This window comes from Hemitrygon akajei, chromosome 11 (genome assembly GCF_048418815.1).
Source record: "Hemitrygon akajei chromosome 11, sHemAka1.3, whole genome shotgun sequence".
NCBI classification, from domain to species: domain Eukaryota; kingdom Metazoa; phylum Chordata; class Chondrichthyes; order Myliobatiformes; family Dasyatidae; genus Hemitrygon; species Hemitrygon akajei.
Window position 1 is genome coordinate 16,957,903 of NC_133134.1, and position 12,004 is coordinate 16,969,906.

The window sequence follows — 12,004 nt, forward strand, 5'->3', positions numbered from 1 at the left end:
GAGTAGGCTACGGTCAATTATGGATAACTCTGAACATCCTCTACATAGCACCATCCAGAGACAGAGAAGCAGTTTCAGCGACAGGTTACTATCGATGCAATGCTCCTCAGACAGGATGAAGAGGTCAATACTCCCCAATGCCATTAGGCTTTACAATTCTACCGCCAGGACTTAAGAACTTTTTAAAAGCTATTATTAATGCTTTTTGAGATAGTGATTTAGATACATATCATATTTTTTACTGAGTTAAGTATTGTATGTAATTAGTTTTGCTACAACAAGTGTATGGGACATTGGAAAAAAAGTTGAATTTCCCCATGGGGATGAATAAAGTATCTATCTATCTATCTATCTTTACGTTTAAAAAGCTGTTACTCGCCGTGTGCCGCTAGGATTCGTGCTGGGATTCTTATTGTTCGTTACACACATTTAACAAATTGGTTATGGAGGTAGGAGGCATGGTTGGTAAGATGCAGGTAACATAAACATTGGTAGTGGTGTTGATACCAAGCATTCAAATTCTTAATAGATCAAATCAAGACCAGTTTATTGTCATAGTATGGTGAAAACCTTGTTTGTAGCTGTATCACAGGTGCTTGTTGGGGGGATTGGGAGTCCTCATTGAGGCGGTCAGCAGTGGAAAAGGAAAGCAGCTTTAAGTTCCTGGTTGTCAACTTCTCAAAAGACCAATCCTGGGCCCAACATACTGATGCAATCGTGATGCCATGCCAGAGAGTACACTTCATCGGGTGTTTAAAGAGATTGGGTATGTCACCAAAGACTCTGGTGAATTTCTACAGACGTACTGTGGAGAGCAATCTGACTGGTTGCATTACTATCTGGTATGGAGACACAAACGCACAGGATCGGAAAAAGCTGCAGAGGATTGTAATGCATTGCTGAGCCAGCTCTGTCATGGGCACAACCCTCTCCACCATCAAGATCAACATCAAAAGGTGGCTCCTTATCCATCTGGAAGGACCCACACCATCCAGAATATGCCTTCTTCTCATTACTTCTCAAAAATAACTGTGCAATACATGATATTGGTGCAAAAAGGACACAGACACCAATCCACAGTAGTGCAAGAGGTGGCCCATTATGTTCCATTGCTGAGGTGGGATTAGGGTCATGTAGCACCTGATAGTTGTAGGAAGTAGCTGTTCTTGAACCTGGTGGCGTGGGTCTTCCAGCGTGGAAGGTAATCGACCAAGTAATCTGGAATGAGGTTAATATGGACGGTCATCTGATGGTTGGCATAGAGACTGGGGCCTGAAGGATGTGCTTCTGTGTCCAGTAACTCCATGACTGTATGGCTCCAGCCCTGAAACACGGAAAACCACCTGCACAGTTCCACAAGATCTCAGGGCCAGGAGTTAGTCTGATGACTTGGTCCTCACTGTTATCCTGTTATTCTGAGTGAGCCTCAGCACTATTTCTGTATGCTTTCCCCCTCCCCAACTCCCCTTGAGTGCTCTTGAGTGAGTCTCACTTCCAAAGCTGTGTGTCTCCCCACTCACCTACCCCACCCAGGTAAGTCATCCCCGCCTCCTGAATGAGTCTCCCCTTTCCTCTGAGTGAGACTTCCCTGCCTATGGCTTGGTCTCCCCCCTACCCCCCCCTCCCCCCAGTGACTCCCACCAGCTCACCCGCCACCCAGCTGTGTATCTCTGTCTCACTTTCTCATTGCACCCTGCCCAACACGTGTTAAAATGCCCTGCCTGTTATGTCTGGTGTATTTCTGATGAAGATTAGACATGAGGTCACAGATCACAAAGTTGGGTATTAAGATATCAATCAAGAAAAAAGAACACAGTGTGCTCCAATTTCTATTTCTTTCTCTTTTGAAACAGTGATGGCTTAAGCCTTCTGCTCAACATGAGTGTTGTGAAAATGAATATCATACAGAAAGCAGCATAAGCCACAGTGTGGGAAGATTTAGAGCAATGGGAGGGGGCAGTGGTGGTGGTTGGTTAGCAATAGCCTCTTGTCTGATAACTGTGATCACCTGTTCACTCTTAGTTGCCAAGACTCAGCGTCTGAACAACCCTGCTACATTTTCAGATAGATGGAACTTGTGCCAGGTATTACTGAGTTGGGAAAGAATTTGCCAGCATGATCTGGAAATGTGGCAACAATGGATTTAATCAAACTGACAAGCAAAACTTTCCATGAGTAACTGACACAAAATGCTGGAGGAAGTCAGCAGGTCAGGCACCATCTATTACTTACTTACTGCACGTTACACTGCTGGCATTTCGGGCAGCCGTGAAGGTCCTCCATCTCTGGTGGTGTTCAGGGCTTCCTTAGCTTCCTCTCAGTTTTCACTGCCGTCAGTCATGCACGTCCCGGATGGAGTCTCAGGAATACCGTCACACTCAGATGTAGAAGGAACCTTCAGGCAACACACAAAATATACAGCAGGAACTCAGCAGGCCAGGCAGCATCTGTGGGAAAAAGTACAGTTGACTCTTTGGCCTTCATTGCTGTTTCCATGGCAATTTTATTTTACCAGTCAGAGTTGTTAGCCCTGAGCTGAAACTGGAGGACCAGTGGACCACTCTTAGTCTGGCCTCCACCTTTTGACCTTTTTGGCATGGGTGACCCTACCAAGAGCCAAAGCATAAAGTCCTGACTCCAGCCAAAATGGCTCTCGGGGATATTGAGGCGCGCAAGCCTCCAAACTGTGACAAGGTTGTGGTCGTTTCGTAGGCAGGCAGCATTTATGGAAAGGAATAAACAGTTGACGATTTGGGCTGAGACCCTTCATCACAGTCATGAAAGGAAGGGAGAAGAAGCAAGAATAAAAAGGTGGAAGGAGTACAAGCATGAAGTTGATAGGTGAGGCCAGGTGAAGGAAGGGAGATGACGTGAGAAGCTGGGAGGTGATAGGTGGAAGAGGTAAAGAGCTGAAGAAGAGGGAATCTGATAGGAGAAGAGAGTGGATCATGGGAGAAGAGGAAGGAAGGACACCTTTTCTACCTTTACTACTTCTTCCTTTCACCATTTTATTCTGGCTTCCTCTCCCTTTTCACAAACCTGAAAAAGGGTCCCGGCCCAAAGTATCAACTCTTTATTCCTTTCCATAGATGCTGCCTGACCTACTGAGTTCCTCCAGCATTTTGTGAGTATTGCTCAGGGCTTCCAGCAAAAGCAGAACCTCTGGTGTTTAAGCTGAGACCAGGTCTGGATGAACATATTAAGAACCACTGATATGAACTCCGCAGGCAACTCTCCTCCAATTCACAGGTATGCCTGAACTCCCATTCCTGAGCTAGAAGATGACATTCCATTGACCTTTGGATGAAGTGCCATACCGTCTGTCCTTTCACATGGAATAAATATATCTTGAGATGAGTGCCCTTGAGAACATACTGTATATTTAAGGCAGAGGTTGATAGAATCTTGATTGGTCAGGGCATGAAGGATACAAGGAGAAGGTAGGAGATTGGAGCTGAGAGGAAAATTGGATCAGCCAGGATGAAATGGCAGAGCAGAATTGATGGGCCAAATGGTCTAATTCTGCTCCTATATCTTATGGACTTGCAGAGACCATTTAATCTTTACAAGGACTATTGAGGTGGCAGAACAGGTGGGAGTTGCGATGCAGTGAGTGCATTGTCTGTGCTCATAATGAAGTGACATGCCCTGTGAGCAGAAGGTGCTTTGTGCTCACGTCCCTCACAGCACAGAAAAAGGCCATCCAAAGATGACACTTCTGGTTATCAGAGATCAATTGTCTCTACCCCAAGATCACTGCAGGTATTACTAAGGGTATCTCCTAGCTCCTGCCATTGTCAGCTGCTTCCACAATGACCGTCCTTGTGTTGTTAAATGCAGTTGAATGGTGTGCAATAATCAGTGACTGTCTCAACCTAGAACTTTTATTGGTAGTCCAGAGCTCACCATAGAGGCCTGAAGGTTGAGTCTGTGAGTCTGGGCCAAGAACTGGACATTGGAGGCCCGACATCTGTGAGTTTTGGTGTGAGGAGATTTGGTATGTCACCAAAGACACTAGCAAATTTCTACAGATGTACCATGGAGAGCATTCTAACTGGCTGCACCACCGTCTGGTATGGAAGGGCCACTGCACAGGATTGGCAAAAGCTGCAGGGGGTTGTGAACTCAGCCAGCTCTATCATAACAGTCTTCAATGGCCTCCCCACCGTCAAAGACATCTTCAAAAGGCGATGCCTCAAAAAAGGTGACATTTGTCATTAAGGACCCTCACCATTGAGGGCATGCCCTCCTCTCATTACCACCATCAGAGAGGAGATACAGGAGCCTGAGGACACACACTGAACAATTTAGGAACAAAATCTTGCCCACGCCATCAGATTTCTAAACGGACAATGAACCCATGGACATTACCTCACTACTTGTGCTCTTTTCTCCACTACATACGAGGGGTGATTGATAAGTTCATGGCCTAAGGTAGAAGGAGATGAGTTATACAGCTCTCATTACATGCACATGCAGTTCAACTCTTTGAGTGATTATGCAGAAGGTTTGAAGTTAATAGCTCATCTCCTTCTAACTTAGGCCACGAACTTATCAATCACCCCTTTAAAAAACATCTAGCGGGTGGATTTAACAAGATGTTTTCGCTCACAGAACAGTCACTCGCTGGATTTTTTGTTTTTGTTTTTGGCACAATTCTTTGTAAACTCCAGAGTCTGTTGTGCGTAAAAATCCCAGGAGATCAGCAGTTTCTGGGTAACTTAAATCACCCTGAGCAGCACCTAATTAATTAGCTTGTTTAGTTCGGCTTTTTTTCTTAAAGATGTGCCGGGTGTGCTCTGGCTAGCACTGTACCCCTGCTTGTAACGAGAGCTGTATAACTCATCTCCTTCTACCTTGGACCATGAGCTTATCAATCACCCCTGCTGTGGACACTTTCTGGAGGTCCAAGATCTGTATGCTCCACGACCGCTGGACTAAGTGTGTAAATGTAGGAGGGAACTTTTCTAATATTGACTCCTTCTACCTTAGGCCACAAACTTATCAATCACCCCACGTATTGAATTATTTTTATATATGCAGTGGATTCTGGTTAATTGGGTCATCAGTTAATCGGGGTAGGCGTTTATCTGGGACAACTCTTGAAGAACAAAAACTAATTGAGAAAAAATATCCAGGATTCTCTTCATTTATTTGGGGCACTATGCCACTTAATTGGGACAGGGGGCTGTTCCCAAACAGTTTCTAACTAGCATCAGTCGCATGTATAATGTGGCCGTTAGACACTACAACGTACTTACAGCGGCCTGTTTTTAAACAGCATCATTTGCACGTGCTTCCGTTCAAAAGCAGTGATGTTTGTCGCTGATAGTTGGCGAGAAATAAATAGTAAGACTATTCAGAATAGTTTTGCTCATTGTGGTTTCGAGCACACAGGATTGGAGATGACAGAAACAGCTGGGAGTGAAAATGAAATTATGTCACTGTTTCAACAAGGTGGGAACTATGAAGGATTTGAAGGTATCAACAATCATCTTGAATGTTACAATGAGAATGAAGATTTAGAAGGTGTAGTCATCAAAAGCATTGTATGAAGGCAGTCCATTATCTGCACTAGGTGTCTGTGCAGATCTTGTTCATTTACAGTCAATCAAAAGAACACGGCAGCATACGTTACATGAGTTGCTCTGTCGATAACTATTAAGAACTAAAACACAGTTTTCTAGTACTGCAGTAGCACTGGTGATGTTCTAATTAGTTCTGTATTTCATCTAAACACATAATTTGTTACTCAGTTAAATGGTGGTTTGTTTTTTTCATATAGCTTTTTAACTATTTCCATGAAACTTCAGCTAAGTGCTTAATTGGGCCACATGTACTGGTTCCGATGTGTCCCAAATTAACTGGAATCTACTACATTTCTTATTGAAATGTAGAGTATATTTTATCTATTGCACTGTACTGCTGCTGAAAAACCACCAATGTCATGACATATTCCAGTGATGATAAGCTTGATTCAGAGTCTGAGGCACCTGAAAGACCGGAGGCGGCTGGTCCTGGTCCCTTCTCACTTCCCGCATCGGGCAAAAGATACAAAAGCCTGAAAGCAGGTACCACCAGGCTCCAGGACAGCTTCCATCCCACTGTTACCAGATTCTTGACCAGACCTCTTCAATTGATAAGATGGACTCTTGGTATCATTGTTATGATATTGCATTTTATTGTTCAGCTGCACTGCACTCTCTCGGTAGCTGTTACACTGCAATCTGTTATTGTTTTACCTTGTACTATCTCAATGCACTATGTAATAGTTCGATCTGTATGAAGAATTGCAAGACAAGCTCTTCACTGCATCTTGGTACACATGGCAATATTAAACCAATACCAATATATTGATGAATTAAGTCCTGGAACACTCTACCCAACTGCACTGTAGGATGACCTTTACCAGGAGAATTCTACCTAAGCCCCTTATTGTCTTATACACCTCTATCAAGATTTATTCCAGAGAAGTATCTTTAGCAGTTAATATCTTAACTTAGCTTGCTCACTCTCCTGCGAATATTCATTCTTTTCCCTGAGGTGCTGAGGCTGTGAACTGAGCCGGCTGTTGTGTGTTCCTGCCCTGCTGATGTAAAAACTGGGGACTGAGGCTTGGCTTGGGCCTACTCTGGTTGCTCCAGAAGTGGATCTGGGATTTGGTCTGGTTCAGGATGCTGTTGGCTAGCTTCTATTGTTTGCACGATGTGATTTTCCCCTCTCTCTCTCTCTCTCTCTCTCTCTCTCTCTCTCTCTCTCTCTCCCTCTCCCTCTCCCTCTCCCTCTCCCTCTCCCTCTCCCTCTCCCTCTCCCTCTCCCTCTCCCTCTCCCTCTCCCTCTCCCTCTCCCTCTCCCTCTCCCTCTCCCTCTCCCTCTCCCTCTCCCTCTCCCTCTCCCTCTCCCTCTCCCTCTCCCTCTCCCTCTCCCTCTCCCTCTCCCTCTCCCTCTCCCTCTCCCTCTCCCTCTCCCTCTTCCTCCTCTTCCTCTCCCCCCAGTGGTTTTTGGTCTATTTTCAATTGGGTTATTCGAGTTTCTTGCTTTGTGGCTGCCTATAAGCAGACAAATGTCAGGGTGTATAATTTATGCGTTCTTTGATAATAAATGTCCTTTGCTTTGAACCGATTGCTTTTCACAGGGTTACTGAGGAGGATAACACCATGTCACACCAAGTCATAGAGCCACCTAGCTCCAGCCAGAGAGCAGGTGCCTCCTGTGCTGGCGATGTCTACACAGATACACTTGGTTTTGCTGCCATGGATTCCAATGTTCCAGGACTCTCGAAGGTTATCCTTCAGAAGTTAAATATGCAAGACTATAAAGATTACAGGTAAACACAAGGTACACTGCAGATGCTGGGGTCAAAGCAATATGCACAACACGCTGGAGGAACTGAGCAGGTTATGCAGCATCCATGGAAATGAGCAGTCAATGTTTCGGGCCAAGACCTGACGAAGGGTCTCGGCCCGAAACGTTGACTGCTCGTTTCCACGGATGCTGCCTGACCTGCTGAGTTCCTCCAGCGTGTTGTGAAGATTACAGGTAACTGCATCTCTTGCATGGACCTTAAAATTGGAGATTTCTTTTAGGAAGGGGGTGTTGTTGATAGGTTCACCTTCCCTTAACCTGCTTGATATTTGTTTTTATATGTACACTATGTACTCTAGAAATGGTTAGAGTGGCAGGCTTGGTAACCTGAAGAATATTGGTGGGCCAGTTGTGTCCATGTAGTGAATTGGTACTTGGGTTGGTGTGTGGATGTTACCCTGCTAAAGGTCTCCAGAACTAGGTTAAAGAGGTTAGTCATATTTGTCACATTTACTTTGAAGCAGACAGAGAAGTGCATCGTTTGCATCAAATCAAATTGGCAAGTTTCACCATGCTTCTGGCACCAACATAGAATACCCATAACAAGTTGACTCTGTGGTAAAGAAGGCGTACAGTGTATTGGCCTTCATCAATCGTGGGATTGAATTTAGGAGCCAAGAGGTAATGTTGCAGCTATATAGGACCCTGGTCAGACCCCACTTGGAGTACTGTGCTCCGTTCTGTTCGCCTCACTACAGGAAGGATGTGGAAGCCAGAGAAAGAGTGCAGAGGAGATTTTCAAGGCTGTTGCCTGGATTGGGGAGCATGTCTTCCGAGGATAGGTTGAGTGAACTCAGCCTTTTCTCCTTGGAGCGAAGGAGGATGAGAGATGACCTGATAGAGGTGTACAAGATGATGAGAGGCATTGACTGTGTGGATAGTCAGAGGCTTTTTCCCAGGGCTGAAATGGCTAACACGAGAGGGCACAGGTTTAAGGTGCTGGGGAGTAGGTACAGAGGTGATGTCAGGGGTAAGTTTTTTACTCAGAGAGTAGTGAGTGCATGGAATGGGCTGCCGGCAATGGTGGTGGAGTCGGATATGATAGGGTCTTTTAAGAGGCTTTTAGATAGGTATATGGAGCTTAGGAAAATAGAGGGCTATAGGTAAGCCTAGTAATTTCTAAGGTGGGGACATGTTTGGCACAACTTTGTGGGCTGAAGGGCCTGTATTGTGCTGTATGTTTTCTATGTTTTCATAACTCACTATCGCTAACTGTACGTCCTTTGAATGTGGGAGGAAACCAGAGCACCCAGAGGAAACCCATGTGCAATAGGAGGAATATACATCCGTATAAGCCATGGCGGGAATTGAACCACGATCTTTCAGTTGGCATTGTGGAAGTATTACGCTAACCGCTACACTACCATACCACCCTCAGAGCAATTCCTCCTCCTCCCTCCTTTTAAGGCAAGTTTGGAGAGTTAATGAATTTCCATCCCAGATACTCCAAGTGTATTCTAGGTAGCTGATTGGTCTACAGAGGAGTCAAGGTCAAGGCTAAGCCAATGATTGCACCAATCATGATCAATGGAGCTAAATGGCTGACTTGGACTCCAGTTTTCGGGTTTTGTTGCTCCGAGTCAGGGAGGAATTTCTGCTGTTTCAATGTTTGCTGTTTCATTGGTGCAGAGCTGCTTTGCAGGGAAGAAAATCTGTCTCGGATTTCGGTATCCGTAGTTACCAGGAGATGTTTCAAAAGATGGAGGATACCTTCAAATTCTGTGCAGAGTGCAAGAAGCTTCCGGAAGCCCTGCTGGACGAAAAAGGTCTCCGACGCTGCAAAAGGTAAGGGGCAATGGCCTAAGGAAAAGTGACAGCCAATGAGCAACTCAGCTGGTTGGTGAGCCATGGATTCTCTCTCAAGCTTCACTCTCAATGGTCAAGTCTTGGCTTCATTCAGGGTGAACACAGAATCAACGGTTTGGGAGTGAATCAGTATCCTTGAACGTTGGATGGTGAATAAACTGATTGTAACTAGGATAAGTGAAATATCAAGCAAGGTTAAGACCATAATACATTAGAGCAGATTTATGCCATTTGGCCCATCCATTCAATCAGGGCTGATCCTTTTCTCCCCTCCTCAGCCCCATTCCCCAGCCTTCTCCCCGTAACTTTTGATGCTGTGGCCAATCAAGAACCTATCAATCTCTGAATTAAATACACCCAACGATCTGGCCTCCACAGCTACCTGTGCTAACAGAGCCCACAATTTCACCACCCTCTGGCTAAAGAAATTCCTCCGCATCTCAATTTTAAATGGACTTCCCCCTCTATCCTGAGGCTGTGGCCTTCTTGTCCTAAACTCCCACACCATGGGAAATATGCTTTCCATATCTACTCTGTCTAGCCCTTTCAACATTCAAAAGGTTTCAATGAGATCCTCCTTCATCCTTCTAAATTCCATTGACTACAGACCCAGAGCCATCAAATGTTCCTCATATGGTAACCCTTTCATTCTCAGAATCATCCTTGTGAACCTCCTCTGAAACCTCTGCAACGCCAGCACATCTTTTCATAGATGATGAGCCCAAAACTGTTCATAATACTCAAGGCAAGGCCTCACCAGTGCCTCATAAAGCCTCAGCATCACTTCCCTGCTCTTGTATTCTGGACCTCTTGAAATGAATGCTAACGTTGCATTTGCCTTCCTCACCACCGACTCTACCTGCAAGTTAACCTTTAGGTTGTTCTACACAATGACTCCCGATTCCTTTGCATCTCAGGTATTTGGATTTTCTCCCCGTTTAGAAAATAGTCTGCACGTTTATTTCTACGACCAAAGTGCATGACCGTGCATTTTCCAACATTGTGTTTTATTTGCCACTTCCTTGCCCATTTTCCTAATCTGTTTAAGTTCTTCTGCAGCCTACCTGTTGCCTCAACACTACCTGCCCCTCCACCAATAAAAATAATGGTCAGTGCATACATGGTTGGCCTAAGGGCTTGTTCTTGTGGCGTATTGTTCTGTGTTCTAAGGAGATTCCCCTCCTCCTCTGCTGAAGGAAGATACTTTAAAGAAGCTCAAGGAAACATCATGACCATTAAATTCCTAACAGTTGAGGTGGCACAGCAGCGTAATGCTCAACGGTGCAATTGATAGCAAAATCGAGGTTCAATTGCTGCCCCTGACTGTTCTGCAAGGGTTTCGTCCCGGGGAAAGAAAACAACAACAAACAAGCTGAGACAATGTCACAGATGGACAATTGATGTAGATGGAGATGAAGGTAGCTGAAGTTGTAGAATTCTGTGTTGAGACCAGATAATGCACCCAGGTGAGGTGCTCAAGCTTCAGCTGGGCCTCATTGTAACAGAAACAAAGGAGACTAAGAGGCTTATACAATCATGAGGGCCATAAATAATGTAGATAATCTTTTCCCAAAGGATCGTTGGTTCATTATGTATCGTGTTGTATGACATAGACGATCACGGTCTTTCCAAGACCATGATTGTCCTTGGCAAATTTTTCTGCAGAAGTGCCTTCTTCTACAAAAGTGCCTTCTTTACAAGATGGGTGACCCCAGCCATTATCAATACTCTTCAGAGATTGTCTGCCTGGTGTCAGTCGTCGCATATCCAGGACTTGTGATATGCACCAGCTGCTCATGTGACCATCCACCACCCACTCCCATTGCTTCATGTGACCCAGATCAGGGTGGTGGGGGAGCTAAGCAGTTGCTACACCTTGCACAAGGGTGACCTGCGGCCTAGTGGAGGGAAGGAGTGCTGTGCCCCTCCTTTGCTAGAGATGTCTCTCCACCCTGCCACCCATTTTCTAAAGGTGAGTGACTCTAAACCAGGAAGGCACAGGGGGTATGTGAATGAGCCACCAGAGGTAGTGTTGGTGGGAGGTACATATGGACTGGTTCATGAATAGAAAAGAGAAGGCAACTTAGTCAGTCTGGATGAGTTGGGCCAATGAGACTGTATCCATGTAGGAGTGCAATCACTCGCCTCGAGTATGATGTCCTCCTGAGGGATTGTCTATTGGGGGGTCCTCAGGCGGCTGTAGATGCTGATCCAGGATCCACATATTCTGGTGCCGTGTGGACACCAGTAAGTGGTGGCTGTGGTTAGTGGTTGGTTCTTTTGGTTGATCAGCCTCTCCTTTCACAGCTGCCATTTCTACTCTGCAACACAGCTTCCTCTTGAACCGATTTCCTCCCGGTGCATCTATTGCATGCAATGTCTTTCCACTTTGTAGTTGTAATGTTGAACCTCCATGTTGTGCCACTCTGTGAATCAGTGACTTGAGGAGGGTCCAGGTCAACATTTCAGTTCAGTGACTTGCACCACAATGATATCAAAGTTGGATAAACACAAGAGAATCTGCAGATGCTGGAATTTTTTTCTTTCTCTCTCTCTCTCTCTCCCTCTCCCTCTCCCTCTCCCTCTCCCTCTCCCTCTCCCTCTCCCTCTCCCTCTCCCTCTCCCTCTCCCTCTCCCTCTCCCTCTCCCTCTCCCTCTCCCCCTCCCCCTCCCCCTCCCCCTCCCCCTCCCCCTCCCCCTCCCTCTCTCTCCCTCTCTCTCCCTCTCCCCCTCCCTCCCCCCACACCCAGCCATGCAGCATCTATGGAGAGGAATAAACTGTCAACATTTAGGGCCAAGACTCTTATTCAGGACCATTTTCAGGCACTGGTGC

General features: G+C 45.7%; 1 protein-coding gene across 4 annotated transcripts in view; it reads left to right on the forward strand.

Annotated features, from left to right (window-relative positions):
- The window catches only part of LOC140735345 (putative protein MSS51 homolog, mitochondrial), a 48,906-nt gene that overhangs the window by 4,112 nt on the left and 32,790 nt on the right, over positions 1–12,004 (forward strand). For all 4 annotated transcript variants that reach the window (XM_073060290.1, XM_073060289.1, XM_073060288.1 and 1 more), the window contains exons 2-3: positions 7,136–7,327; positions 8,995–9,150. In XM_073060290.1, coding sequence (XP_072916391.1) covers positions 7,158–7,327; positions 8,995–9,150 — 326 coding nt within the window. In that variant the 5' untranslated portion in view covers positions 7,136–7,157. The remainder of the gene's footprint in view (positions 1–7,135; positions 7,328–8,994; positions 9,151–12,004) is intronic.